The 15,372-nt window shown below is 40.0% G+C and overlaps 1 protein-coding gene across 4 annotated transcripts in view; it reads left to right on the forward strand.

Annotated features, from left to right (window-relative positions):
- The window catches only part of cntrl (centriolin), a 112,796-nt gene that overhangs the window by 54,445 nt on the left and 42,979 nt on the right, over nt 1-15,372 (forward strand). For all 4 annotated transcript variants that reach the window (XM_048558653.2, XM_048558651.2, XM_048558652.2 and 1 more), the window contains exons 16-22: nt 1,087-1,232; nt 1,380-1,587; nt 5,488-5,667; nt 9,822-10,001; nt 10,137-10,253; nt 11,412-11,556; nt 14,155-14,297. In XM_048558653.2, coding sequence (XP_048414610.1) covers nt 1,087-1,232; nt 1,380-1,587; nt 5,488-5,667; nt 9,822-10,001; nt 10,137-10,253; nt 11,412-11,556; nt 14,155-14,297 — 1,119 coding nt within the window. The remainder of the gene's footprint in view (nt 1-1,086; nt 1,233-1,379; nt 1,588-5,487; nt 5,668-9,821; nt 10,002-10,136; nt 10,254-11,411; nt 11,557-14,154; nt 14,298-15,372) is intronic.

Genomic DNA, 15,372 nt, shown 5'->3' on the forward strand with positions numbered 1-15,372 from the left:
AATGTATTTAAATATTTGCAAATTATTGTTTGAAGTATTAACCCTGAACTCAGCTTTGCACCACAACGTTAGGATACATAGGCATTGTGATAGCTATTGTTTATCTAATAAAATGTCGAGCAAATTCCTAGAGTAAATTTGCTCAAATTTTCTTGAGAGAAATGGTGTTTCAAATATTGTGAGCTATGTCGCATTGTTTGTTTAGGATTGTTAAGTTCATGAACTGAGCTTTTAAAAAAAAGTTGTGTAAAATATTCATTATACTTTTAGATGTTACTGCTCTAGTATTGCGCCTCAACCTTGATCGAATTCTCCACACAGAATAATATCAAGGAACTGCAAATTAGTTATGTTACAGTGCTAATTTGGCACTAACATCATATGGGTCCTAAGCCTTCTAAGAGGACATTGCAGCTGGAGAAATTATTGATGATGATCTCATCACCATTTAACTGAAATATTGCACAAGCTGTTCGGGGAGCTTGCCTATTCTATTTAAAAATAAGGCACATGACGTGCTTTTGCTACGAAAACAAAATTTGGAGTAGCTGCCAAATTGCATTTTTAAGCCTTTTTTTTAAACTGACATGCACCAAGTTTAAAATGATATCCATGGTTGATACAGTAGATTAGTTGTTTTACCTCTGGCACCTGTGATTTAAAAAGTAGGATAACCTTCTGTTAATTGCAGGTCCTCATTTTAAAACTTCCTTGTAGTTAAAAATCTGACTTCAAAGTGGTGGCGTATTGTTGGTGCAAAACAAAGGATGATTCATTTATTTGAACCAGACCTGGTTTCACAAGATCTGATTCTACAAGGTGCCAAAAAAGGAAAATTACCTATTCCCATCTTTTGTCTTAAAAGGCACCATTAAAATTTAACTACTTTAGGAAGTGAAGCATTTCACACCATCACCATTAATTTTTGACTGACTTCCAATAATGTGACAAGCAGCAATGCATAATTCTACAAATATTAGTTTGAACCTTTAAACTGCAATACATTATTTAGAGCAAGACACAGATGCTTTTAAATACACTTGGAGTGTGATGATTACCGTAATATGGATATTATGTGCCTTCCAGATTGATAACTCTTTGTTGAAGGAACAGCTTCAGGAGCTTCAGGCACATATAGATCAGGCTATGAAAACAATGATTCACCCAGAGGAGGTTTCTGCACGTGTTTCTGAGCTCAGAAAAAGACTGGATTCTGGTATCCACGAAATTAGGTTAGATTTTCAGTCTGTTGAAGTTATTCATTGCATGCTTTAAAAGCTTTAGTAATGTTAAAATTTTAAAAGAAACTTTGTGCTTAATTGATTAATCATGTGACTTTTCTAATGGGAAATGATAATTTTTTAAAAATTTATTCTTAGGCCTTATAACCAAGGAGACACTTTGGGAAAGAATCTTGCTGGATTGCAGAAACAGTTGAATAAAATTTTGGGCCGCTCGCAACAGGAAAAAGAGGAAGCTTTAAAACATCAGAAGAAATTAGAACAGGAAGTGATGGGATTGCAAGATGAACTGAAAAATAAACAGGAGGATTACACAACTGCTTGTGAAAAGGCAGTAGAAACATTGGTAATTGTAGGCTGATGAATTTACATCAAATAGCATCGTTCAAATAATGTACACAATACTTTTAGTTAATAACTTAAAAGTAAGAAAATAATTTTTTAAAAAGCTACACTTTATTTTGCACATTAACAGTTAGCAGAAAAGTTTTCATACAATCAAGCAATATTTGCAACAAGCTAGATGAATGGATTGCAATATGGTGATGATTTGTTATCTGAGTTACCCAACTATGTACCGAAACACTGTGTATAGATAATTTTAAACTCTTCTTCAAATAGATACAAATCTTTTAGTTTTTCACTTGAAAAGAAAGGGAATAAATGCATATGTAACCAGTAGTCTCAACCTTTCTTTCGTGGGGTCTTTCTGTAAATATTAGTCAACTGTTCCTTGTTACGCTGATTATAACTACTCAGTGTGTATTGGTGTGAAACTTAATGTGAGTGGACAGTCTGATTCTAGTCCCACTGATGGTTGGGACATGAGGCAGAGTGTCTCCAGTGGTAATGATCAAGATGTGGAGTGCAGGATTTACTTCCTTGGCCACTGCCGCTTTTCTTTATCATTAACGTGTTGAGATTTGAAGCATGATGCAGTTTTACGGACAAGGTGTCACCATTCTAAGCATTTGATGGAAAGCTGCTGCTGTACATTGTTTCTACTGGGCTCCAAGAATAGCTTCAGCATCTTTGAATCATTTTCTTTGTCCTCCCTTGGACCTTTGGCAACATGATAGTTTAAGAAAACAGGATCTGGTATAAGAAGTAGTTTTTGGCCATCAGGATAGAGTGTCCAGTCCATCAAAGTTGATTTTGCAGAAATTGTGCCAGAATTATTGTTGCACAGCTTCAAGAAGGACACCCTCAACAACTTCTCTTTTGACTCCTCCCACTTCCTACAGACTAAGGGGGTGGCCATGGGCCCCAGCTATGCCTGCCTCTTTGTAGGTTACGTGGAACAGTCCCTCTTCCGCACCTACACAGGCCCCAAACCCCACCTCTTCCTCCGGTACATTGATGACTGTATCGGCGCCGCCTCCTGCTCCCCAGAGGAGCTCGAACAGTTCATCCACTTCACCAACACCTTCCACCCCAACCTTCAGTTCACCTGGGCCATCTCCAGCACATCCCACACCTTCCTGGACCTCTCAGTCTCCATGTCAGGCAACCAGCTTGTAACCATGGATAATGGGAACTGCAGATGCTGGAGATTCCAAGATAATAAAATGTGAGGCTGGATGAACACAGCAGGCCAAGCAGCATCTCAGGAGCACAAAAGCTGACGTTTCGGGCCTAGACCCTTCATCCATGTCCATTTCAAGCCCACCGACTCCCACAGCTACCTAGAATACACCTCCCCCCACCCACCCTCCTGCAAAAATTCCATCCCCTATTCCCAATTCCTCCGCCTCCGCCGCATCTGCTCCCACGATAAGACATTCCACTCCCGCACATCCCAGATGTCCAAGTTCTTCAAGGACCGCAACTTTCCCCCCACAGTGATCGAGAACACCCTTGACCGCGTCTCCCGTATTTCCCGCAACACATCCCTCACACTCCGCCCCCGCCACACCCGCCCAAAGAGGATCCCCCTCGTTCTCACACACCACCCCACCAACCTCCGGATACAACGCATCATCCTCCGACACTTCCGCCATCTACAATCCGACCCCACCACCCAAGACATCTTTCCATCCCCACCCCTGTCTGCTTTCCGGAGAGACCATTCTCTCTGTGACTCCCTTGTTCGCTCCACACTGCCCTCCAACCCCACCACACCCGGCACCTTCCCCTGCAACCGCAGGAAATGCTACACTTGCCCCCACACCTCCCTCACCCCTATCGTAGGCCCCAAGATGACGTTCCACATTAAGCAGAGGTTCACCTGCTTATCTGCCAATGTGGTACACTGCATCTACTGTACCCGGTGTGGCTCCCTCTACATTGGGGAAACCAAGCAGAGGCTTTGCAGAACACCTCCGCTCGGTTCGCAACAAACAACTGCACCTCCTAGTCGCAAACCGTTTCCACTCCCCCTCCCATTCTTTAGATGACATGTCCATCACGGGCCTCCTGCAGTGCCACAATGATGCCCCCGAAGGTTGCAGGAACAGCAACTCATATTCCGCCTGGGAACCCTGCGGCCTAATGGTATCAATGTGGACTTCACCACTTTCAAAATCTCCCCTTCCCCAACTGCATCCCTAAACCAGCCCAGTTCGTCCCCTCCCCCCACTGCACCACACAACCAGCCCAGCTCTTCCCCTCCACCCACTGCATCCCAAAACCAGTCCAACCTGTCTCTGCCTCCCTAACCTGTTCTTCCTCTCACCCATCCCTTCCTCCCACCCCAAGCCGCACCCCCATCTACCTACTAACCTCATCTCACCATCTTGACCTGTCTGTCTTCCCTGGACTGACCTATCCCCTCCCTACCTCCCCACCTATACTCTCTCCACCTATCTTCTTTACTCTCCATCTTCGCTCCGCCTCCCCCTCTCTCCCTATTTATTCCAGAACCCTCACCCCATCCCCCTCTCTGATGAAGGGTCTAGGCCCGAAACGTCAGCTTTTGTGCTCCTGAGATGCTGCTTGGCCTGCTGTGTTCATCCAGCCTCACATTTTATATTCAAGAAGGACACTTGTGTTTGTTTAGTGGTCCTCCCATTGAATCCACAGTAAGCAACAGGAAATATTATGATTGAATTTCTTTATCACGCTTGTGTTATTGATGTGCATTGCAGGGCTCACTGCAGTACTGGAGTGCGATGATAAGAACTGGCCTGTGCTCTAGGACTTCCTTTGATTTGCAGAGGTCTTTAATATAATACTGTCACTTCTGTAGTTTCTACAAGGATGTGCTGCTGCAGCTGATCCAGCGTTGGATCTCCTTGTCAATGGTTTAAGACAGGTGGTGGCTACCAAGATTTGGGCAACCTAAATCCGGAGTTTCTCCTTCAACATGCATGGATGGTAGATTATTTCACTGCCTGGCTTTGATTGTATGTCATTTTTTTTTGGGGGGGGGGTCAACATTCCAGGACACATGAGGCTTTTTGTACACAGAGTTGGAAGTCAATGACAGCAGCCTTCAAACTCCGTACAGATCTGTAACTCGTGTATTTGTAGTTGGATTGAAGGGTCAGTCTCCATGTTATATGACTCTATGATTGTAGGATTGTGAACAAGTTTCTTGGACATGCACATCTTTATGCCTTGAGATTTACTGAGTCAAAAGCTCTGTTCAGGTTGATAAGTCCATATAAGTACTTGGCAGTTGTGTTTTCTTGGATTTATCTGCTGCTGGAAACCATGTTGAAGGTTCCCATAGCAGGACTAAATTTGCATTCTGTATCTGGAATGCTTTCCACAGCCGTAAGAAGTAGACCATTCAGAATGTGTACCCTGCAGTGGACAAGAGGGAAATATCCTGGCACCTTGCATAGCATGGAGGTAATTGCAATGGTACTCCATTTCAGTATCCAATTCTAACTATTAAAGATGGTTTTGCAGTGTTGGCATTGGAGAAAAGTTAAAGCAGCAGATTAATAAACCAAAAGGAAATACAAGAATCCAACAGGGAAGATGAATTGACTTTGACCATACAGCTTCCTGGAGTTCAGGTACCCCAATTTGAAAACCAAATCAGTAAAATCAGGCAGAGAAGACTCTAAGTTTTGTTTGATGAATGAAGATGCTAAATAAGGCAAAAACACATTCACATTATTTCCAGAAAAAAGGCACATTATGATTTCATAGTATTCCTTCCTGAGTTATTTATTCACATTTTCCTAAATGTCACTGTCTGACTGTACACCTAGTTTTTTGTGCTCTGTAAATTGGATTCAATTAATATAATACTTTTGGCAGCCCTTTTGAGAGCCTAATTGTTATCTTCTTACAGATGAAATCTGAAAAAGAAGTCAATGAAGCTAAGGCACAGGCTTTGAAGAATGAAATATTGCAGCTCCAGGAGGAACTGACAAACATGCAGGAGTTACAGGCACTCACTGACAAGCAGCTTCAGGAGGCTGATGCAGATAGAGACAAACTTCTAACAGAAATTGAAGATAAAGAAAACAAGGTAACAAAAATGTTATTACATAATCATAAAATTGGTAAATATCCCGATTTCATCTGATTTTAGTTTGCTTACCTGATTCAAATCAAACATCCGTTCTAGCTTTTTGTTTCTGGACACAATAGAGGATTTTTAAAAAAGGCTGGAGATCTGAAACAAGCAAAAACATACTGCTAAAGAAACCTCGTGTTTGGCGCCCTATATGTAGAGAAAACAGAGTTAATGTTTCTAGCCCTGTGACCCTTTTTTAGAACTAGAAGCAGCTAGGAAAAGGTGCTAGTTAAGCTTATGATGGGAGGTAGAGGAGCACAGGAGTGTGCGGATAGGTGGCGAAGAATTCAAGAGCGACGGAAAAATACTAGGCAGACAAAGGGATTGTTGACACTCGACCAGTGAAGAAGATAAGCCAGAAGGGTGATAATGGAAATAATGAGTAATTGAAAATAGCTTGGCTGAACTGAAATCAACCTATTTCAGGACCTATGGTAGTAGAAGTAGGTAATAGACAAGGAAGGGTGTTTATCTTCTGTAATTGTTCACCTCAGTGGATGAGACCTGAAGGCTGTAATGTGCATAAGCTGAAGATGAGATGCATTGAGCTTCACTGCAGCACTGCAACAGATCTGAGACACAAATGTTGGCATGGGAAGATGATGATGTATTAAAGTGGTGAGCAAATGGAAGCTGGGGGTCATTTTTATGGACAGTATGTAGGGTGTTCTGGAAAGCAGACACCGAGTCAGACTTTCATCTCCCCAGTGTAGAGAAGACTACATTGTGTGCAGAAATGCAGTAGACTAGACTGAGTGAAGTGCAGAAAAATCATTGTTTCACCTGCAAGGTCTATCTGGTGCCTAATATGTGTGAGGAGACAGGAGCTAAATGGGCAAGCATCGCACCTTCTGTGATTGTCTGGAAAGGTGCCAGGGAGGGGTGGGGAGATTTTGGGAGAAAGGGAGCAGTGGACCAAGACGTCCCAGCAGGAATGATCCTTGCAGAAGGGGAGAAGAATGTGTGTCTAATGGTGACATCACACTGGAGGTGGTGGAAACGGCAGCATATGACCTTTTAGATGTGGAGTCTGGTGAAATGGAAAGTGAAGACAAGGCGGATCATATCGTTGCTGTGTGAGGGAGTGGAAGAGATGAAGGCAGAAGTGCAGAAATGAGTTGGTCACGGCTATGGCCCCTGTCCATCGTGCTATCAGTTAATTTTGGATTGAGAAACAAAGTAGATGTGTCTGAGTGTCCCCTGCCAAAAGTGGTGTCATCAGAACATACACGACATAAAAAGTGGGAGAATGGAATGGAGCTCTTACAGGATGTGAGGAAGTCATGGTAACTCTGGGAGTCAGTGGGTTTGTAATGGATATCAGTGGCCAGACTTTCCCCAGAAATGGAAACATTGTTGTCAAGCATGGGAAGGGAGGAGTTAGGGATGGACCAGATGATGGTGACAGTAGGATGAAAATTGGAAGCAAAATTGATCACATTTTCAAATTCTGGAAAGAAAGGGACGCTGTACCAATTATGTCATTGATGTACCAGAAAAAGAGTTGTGGGAATGGGCCCTAGTAGGACTGTAGCAAAGAATATTCCACCTACCCTGTAAACAGGCAGGCATAGCTACAGTCCATACAGGTACCCATGGCAGCATTTTCAAAAAGAAGTGGGAATAGGACAATAGTTTGCGAGATCAGCGGTTTGAAACAATTGAAGGCGACCTTAGAATACAACATGATCTTGTTCCTATGGTCCAATGGACCGAGGAGTGGCAGATGGAGTTTAATTTAGATAAATGTGAGCTGCTGCATTTTGGAAAGGCAAATTGGGACAAAACTTACACTCTCATTGGCAAGGTGCTGGGGCGGGTTGCTGAACAAAGACACCTAGGAGTGCAGTTCATAATTCCTTGAAAATGGAGTCCCAGGTAGATTGGATAGTGAAGATGATGTTTAGTATGCTTGCCTTTATTGGTCTGTGTATTGAGTACAGGAGTTGGGAGATAATGTTGCATTAGTTAGGCCACTTTTGGAATATTGCATAAAATTCTGGTCTCCTTGCTATAGGAAGGATGTTGTGAAACTTGAAAGGGCTCAGAAAATATTTACAAGGATGTTGCCAGGGTTGGAGGGTTTGAGTTAGAGGGAGAGGCTGAATAGCTGGGGCTATTTTCCCTGGAGCATTGGAGGCTGAGGGTTGACCTTAGAGGTTTATAAAATCATGAGAGGCATGGATAGGGTAAATGAACAAAATTGTTTCCCCAGGGTGAGGGAGTCCAAAACTAGAGGGTATCGGTTTAAGGTGAGAGGGGAAAGTTTTAAAAGGGACCTAAGGGGCTAATCTTTCATGCTGAGGCTGGGGCATATATGGAATAAGCTGAAAGATGAAGTGGTAGAGACTGTTACAATAAGAGATGTGGGCCAAATGCAAGTAAATGGGATTAGATTTATCTAGGATGTCTGGTCGGCATGGACAAGTTGGACGAAAGGATCTGTTTCCGTGCTGTATGTCTGTATGACTCTATGACTCTTAGTGGGAATGGAATCAAGGGAGCAGGAAAAGGGAAGCAGCTAAGATAGGAAATAAATTTTAAATCAGGGCTTACAGCAGATGGCAAGTGTTTTTTCAGGGACAAATGCAGAAGGAAGTACAGTTGGAAACAGTTAGGGAGAGCAGTTGTGAAAAAGTATACAAGGAGGTGACTAGATATTGCCCAGCTAATCAGATTATGGGTGTAAAGGGACCACATAATACAATCGATTTAATAGTGAGGCACAAATAAGGCTGTGTGCTAACTTAGAAATAAACCTGACAGGACTATGGTAGAAGGTGGCTGGAAAGATAGGATAAGGCAAGTTTCTTGAAGGAAGAGAAAGCACTAAAGGCCATACCGTGTTGGTTTTCCCTGCAGTTGTGGAGGAAAGTGCAAATAAGCAAAGAGATTACAGTAGAATTGTTGCCAGAATTAGAGTTTGCTGTTTTAACTTGTCTTTGCTCCTGATAAATCCTCTGCCTCCTGAGTGCAAAAACCAGAAAGAAAAGGTTAAGACCCAAATTATTAGGTCACTAATTCATTAACATCACCAGTAATTCTGAAATTTTGTTGGAAATCTTGACTTCATTTGATCCTGCAGATGGTGCAGACTTGACAGATCATGTTTCTGAAGCAAAATATTGTGGATGCTTGAAATGTGAAATAAAAATTAACGAGGAGGAACGTGCGCTTTTTTTCTAAACTTCTCTCCTCTTGCACACTTTGTGGAGATATGAAGTAGAAAAAAAATTCTCCTTGGATATGTAAATATTTTGGGAAGTATGCAGGCATCTAACTTAGTCACATAACGTTTGTGGAACAGTATGTCAGATACCCTGGAATGTATCATTCAGAAAAAAAGGAATTGTCTTTTTCTGTGGTCATGTGTTCTCACTGATTGGATTTACGATACATTTTCACTGAGCCGGCTGCCTAAGTTTGATATAAATTTAAAATGCATCTTTTTTTGATCTTAAATGTTTGCTAGATGCTTTAAAAACTTGTCAAGTGAGAATTGTTTCATCAAGTTTCAAATTTCATACTTTCTTTATAAGTGGAATATATTTATATTTCTGCAAAACTAATGAAGGTATACATTGATAATAAAATGTGAGGCTGGATGAACACAGCAGGCCAAGCAGCATCTCAGGAGCACAAAAGCTGACGTTTCGGGCCTAGACCCTTCACCAGAGACCCTTCCTCTCTGGTGAAGGGTCTAGGCCCGAAACGTCAGCTTTTGTGCTCCTGAGATGCTGCTTGGCCTGCTGTGTTCATCCAGCCTCACATTTTATTATCTTGGAATCTCCAGCATCTGCAGTTCCCATTATCTCTGAAGGTATACATTGCATAGATTTTAAATAAGAATGTACATTACGGAGTGTCAGACCAATTGGCTGGATTGTAGTGCTTAATAACAGCAACAGCCTGTGTTCAATCTCTGTATCAGCTGTAGTAATACTTACGGGTCTGCCTCCTCTTCTTACCCTATTGTGGTATCATGGCACCAAAGAAATAGTGCAGTATAGACAGCCTTGACTCACCATTCTTTGACAAGCTAAGAGGCTAAAATAAGAAGGTCATCAGGGAAACATTGATATAACTTGGTTTCAATCTAATTTTAGAGCAAAATAGAGGGTCGAAGAATGCATTTAAAACTGCGTGGCCTCGAGAAAAACTTGAAAGACTTGCAGGAAACAGTGGCTACATCTGAGAAGGTGGCTGCTAAAGAACTCTCCACTGCTAAAGACCACCTAAAAGTTCTTGAGGGGACTGTTCAAAAACTTAGCCTTGAAAGAACGGAGGTAACATACATCTTACTGAATGCAAAATACATTCGGAGTATATGTTTTTAACTTTATTAATTTCCCTAGAACAATATGCACCAAAAAATGTACATTATTTTCACCTGCTTGTGGTTTGGCATTGTTTTTCTTTAGGAGGTGGGATTAGCAGAAAAATTCAAAGCTGAGGCAACTCGGGCAGCTCGTGACCTTGCCAAGGCAGAAGCTGAAATCGATATGCTACAGAATCTGTTGAAAGAAAAAGAAAGCCAGGTGAAGTCAAAGAATTGCAGACACATTGACTACATAAAAAATTGCACATGTTTTTATAAGAATCAAAAGGTCTTTGAAATTTGAATTTGCATCCACATGAACTGATTGAAGAAAAGAGTATATGCATTTAAGGCAAAATTAGATTGGTGCATAAAGGAAAATGGAATGAAAATTATGCTATAAGCCATTGCATAGACCAGTAATCAATTGCTTGTCTCTACGGTAATTTCTAAGTAATACTTAATTAAGATTTTTAGTAATTTGTGCAGCTTTGGTAAGGCTGGTGAAGAAGTTGGTAGCTTTCTTAAAATGCTTCTATTCTTGTGTTTTGAGTTTACCCAAAATGCTGATAGGAAAAGAGCTTCAGAATTTTTGCCTAGTAACAGAGAGCTAATAGTGATACAAGTCCAAGGCAGAGTGGTGTACAGCTCAAGGGAACTTGCTGGTAGTGTTGTTTCCATGGACTTATGACCATGTTCTTCTGCATGATGGAAATCTTTGTTTTGACAGTTCTGTTGAAAGAATATCGGTGAATTGTTGCAGTGTCTCTTATGAATGCTGCACATTTAGAGAATGCTGCATTTGTTTCTTTTGCATCTAGTAATGCTGCAACCCAAGCATGGTGGGTTCTCAGAAATATAATCTCAAAATCCAGTGTTATGACAGGTATTTATATCTCATGGCTTTGTAAAGGCTGTTACATTCCAGTTATAGTTGTGCTACTTTATTAGCCCTTTTGCAGTGTCTGTCCAGTTTTTAATGTTGCTTAACCCCGTAAACAGCCAAAAGAAATTATTCAATCTTAAATCTAGTTTGGACAGATTAGATTAATGTAATTGAGATAAAACATGTAATATTATACACTGTACTTTCAAGTTTGTTTTTCTTAGAACAGTACAGTTTTAATTTAATATGTTTATTACTACAGTGGATGAAAGGGATGACATTTATCTTTCGCAGCTTTTTTGAGCATTATTGTATTGTTATGAAAGCAATATTTCAACTGAGTTTATAGGAACCATTTCTACAACTGCACTGTCAGTTTCCTTTTTTCCAAAACACACTAACCTTGTGTCCTCCTTGTTGTATTCATTACTAATTTCATATTTGTGCTATGATTACAACACAGTATTCAAATCCATAAGTAATTGTTTTTAGATTCTGGATGGAATTCAGTCATTTGATTTTGGAGCAAATACTGTAAATGGACAACAACTAGAAATTGATAGACTAAATCGAGCTCTAAATCAGCAACGGGCAGAACTGAAACACCTCCAAGATCATCTGGATCAAGCCAGAGAAGGTAAAGTGCAGTTTGTTTGACCATTTAGTTTTGTCTTTTCCTGTCTTTGTCTGTAGTGATTGAGAGGTGCACTGGGGTAGGGAGAAATGTCTGCCTGGTCAGGGATAGTGTGCAGAGTGTCTGGTGTCAGTGATAAATTGGGCTGAAGGGTTTTAAAATTCCCCAACAGTTAGAACAGGTTATAATCCATCTAATGTATCCTGAGTAACTGTCCAGTTAAATGAATTGGAACCCTCAGAAGTCATGAAGAGTAACTCAGGATTGGAGAACTTGTCGGGATGATACCAGATGCCTGGTAATTGCTAATCAGAAGCTTAAATTTGACAGACAGTTCCAGAGAAGTTGGTGTACAGGGATGTCCAAAGGGCCTCATTGATGTGACAACCTGCTTCCATTTGGAAGATCTGAGCATTTGTGTGCATGTGAGATTACAGTGTTGACCAGTGGTAACATTAAAACAAAGAATTTAGTTTTTGTGTAAACATGCTGCAATTTTTTCCTATGCTTGAAGTTTCAAACTTTAATTTGCTGACTGCCCTTTCTAGCCATCATGAGTCAGTTTGCATGAGTTGATTTTAAAGGGTTGATTTTCAACTATATATTATTATATAAGATGTCATCCGTTGCAGAAATGATCTACTTTTCTTTCTTGGAGCATTACTATTTCTGGGCAGAAAGTTGAAAATATATGTCAAAGCCTGTTCTGTTCCTATTACTAGGAACATGAATATGCCATTCAGCCACTCAAGCCTGTTTCACCATTTAATGACAGATCTATGGCCTAATTGTTAATACCTGTGTTTGGGGCATATCCCTTAATACCTCCCTTTAGCAAAAATTTATCTGTCTCAGATTTCAAGTTAACAACTGACCTAGCATCCAGTGTCGTTTGTGGAAGGGAGTTCCAAACATCTATGACCCTTTGTGTGTAGAAGTTCTTCCTAACATCTCTCCTGAACGATCTGGCCCTAATTCTCAGATTATGCCCTCTAGTTCTAGTATCCCCAATCAGTGGAAAAAATTAATATTTTCCGATTAATATCTTGATCAGATCACCAGTTAACCTTCTAACTTCTAGAGAAATTAGGTCTAATTTGTGTAATCCTGTGTCATAATGTAACCCCTGAAGTCCAAGTATCATTCTTGTAAACTCACATTGTACTCCCTCCGTGGCCAATATATCCTTCCTAAGGTGTGGTGCCCAGATCCACACTCCATACCCCAAGCAGAGTCTAACCAGGGTTTTGTATAACTCCAAATGTATTTAACTTTTATTTGTGTTTATTTAATCAGTTCCATTTTAAAATTTCAAGTCATTCAAAAGAAACAACATTATCCTATGGACTATAACTATGTAACAATAAAGCAGCTGTCAATGTCCAAAGTGTCTCATGTACAGGCATTTATAGAATTAAAGGTAAAAAGTAAAGTCACCATAGTCCTCAAGGACTGTAAGGCTGCTTTCTCATTAGAGAGACGAGTGTTGGTGGTTTAGCCTGACAGTCGCCATGCCTCAGGTGAGGGGGTGAGATCAGGAAGGCAAGACCTTCACATTGACCTCAGCTGGAATAGGAATTGAATCTGCACCGTTGGCGTTACTCTACATGACAGACTGTCCATCCTGCTGACTGAACTAATCAGCCCCCTATTGCGGACTGAGAGTATGACCTCTGTATCCATTGAAGTTGTAAGATCCTGCCAGTCTCAGTAGTATGGTATCATCCTCTTTAAATCAGTAATCATTACTCATGATTGGTCAGTCATGGCTGACGGGTATAGAAATGGTGTATCGTGGTGGGATTTAACTACACTTATATGTAGTCTGCTATTAATTGAATCTAATTACATGTTGGTAAACCAGAAATAGTTCCGTTTTTGACTATCAAAATAAGTTACAATTCTGCAGTTTATGACATTACTCCATTGTATTGATGAATCGTTTACGTGTGCTACTATGTAATAATATATTTTCTGTTGGTAATTGAATGTAGTTCATTTGTCGATACAAAATCGCCGCATTTTCCTTCTCTGACTATGGATTTCCCAAAGCGCATGCTCCTGCAGCCAACTTGATTTAACTGAAATCAAAATCCTTGAACTCTGTTCCTAACAACACTGTGGACCGTACTTGTTTAAGAAGACTGCTTTCCACAGTTTTCTGAAGGGCTTTGCTACGAATGTGTATGTGTCAAAAAGGTTTTTTAAAATGTTCAGTTAGTACGGTAACATAGGCATTATGTTTCTGGACTAGGAATCTAGAGGCTCCATTAAGGAGCTGGTGGTGTGTTTTTAACATACCACAGCAGCTGGAACACTTTTGATTTAAATTAAACAAATCTGGATCAAAAGTCTAGAATCAGTAATTGCAATCGTGAACCAGAGGGTTGTTATAAAAATTGACTTGAATCATTTTAGGAAAAGAAGTACCATCCTTGTTTGGTCCGGTTTATATTTGATCATAGAGCCACAATTATGTATGTGATGCTTAACTTTTTGGGAATTAGCAATAACTACTGCCTTTGCAACAACACCTAGATCTCACAAAATAATGATAATTCAAGAAGCCACTTACTAAATGCATTTTTGTTTGTTTTTCAGGTAATTTAGATGAGATGGAAGACTTGATAAATGAAATCACTGCACTCAGAATTGCCCTTGGCAATCAGAATGACTATATTACAAGCATGACTGATCCATTTAAGAGAAGAGGGTACTGGTACTTTGTGCCATCTGCACCAAAAGTAAGAAAAATACAAATTCATGAATGCCTTTTTATGTCATAAGTGTATTTTTCATGATTTTAGAATGTGCTGTATCAGTGAATTGAATGAATTTTATTTCTATTTATGTTTGTTTATGGCAATTTGGGGCCTCTGTTTTCTCTCATTTCTATTCACTCACATGATCTGAAGGCGGTTCTCCATTTTGAAAATGGAATTCTATACTTTGAATGAATATCTCATATTTTAAGGTATAGCGTTACGTGTGAGTTCACTCGTTTGTCAAGCATTGACCTAGTTTCACAGTTTAATGAATGCAAAACTACCTATATTCGCCATTGTTCTGCCTTGAAACTAACCTTTTGTGCAGTTAAATAGAGAAATCTGGATGTTCTTATGATTCTCAGTACTGCATAGAGTGCATTTTGATGTTTTCACAGATCAAAATCAAATCATTTATTGTGAATTTCCACCATTAAACTCAATGCAAGAAACATTGAAATTGTTATACCTTGTAAAAAGAGGTGTAACTGGCTTTTAAAAGGTTCTGTTAAGTGATTATTATTACCGAATGACTTCTCTAGCCATGAAAGCTTATTTTACATTTGTGGATTGTCAAGTTTCTCCTCTATGATAATATTCTGTAAAATTTTCAAAATAATACTCTTGTTGTTTTAGCTGCAATCTTCATCCCAGTTGTATATCCTATTTGTTTCATTCGCTGTAAAAAAATTAAAGTGTGACAGATATTTGGTGCATTTTTCAAATTATTCTGATCTCTGAAATCTCTTTAATATGATTGGAAGCTTACAACACAGTTGGAAGTGGGTGATCTGTATAGTTGACACCAGTTTGAGATTAACATCGGAAAAGGTCAAATCTATCACCGAAATTGCAGAATTTTTGAGTATCTTTCTTTGTGGTCAGCGATGAGTGGTATTACTTCATCCCTGACTCTCTACATGGGCTGTTACAGCATTATGTATGTCATGTCACAATCATGCTGGAAGCTAACAAGTTGTTGTGCCTAAAATCTGAAACACACAAGTATAACTGATGAAAAATTGATGTTTGCTTTACAATTCCGTATGAATGA

This window comes from Stegostoma tigrinum, chromosome 29, assembly GCF_030684315.1.
Source record: "Stegostoma tigrinum isolate sSteTig4 chromosome 29, sSteTig4.hap1, whole genome shotgun sequence".
In the NCBI taxonomy this organism is placed as follows: Eukaryota; Metazoa; Chordata; class Chondrichthyes; order Orectolobiformes; family Stegostomatidae; genus Stegostoma; species Stegostoma tigrinum.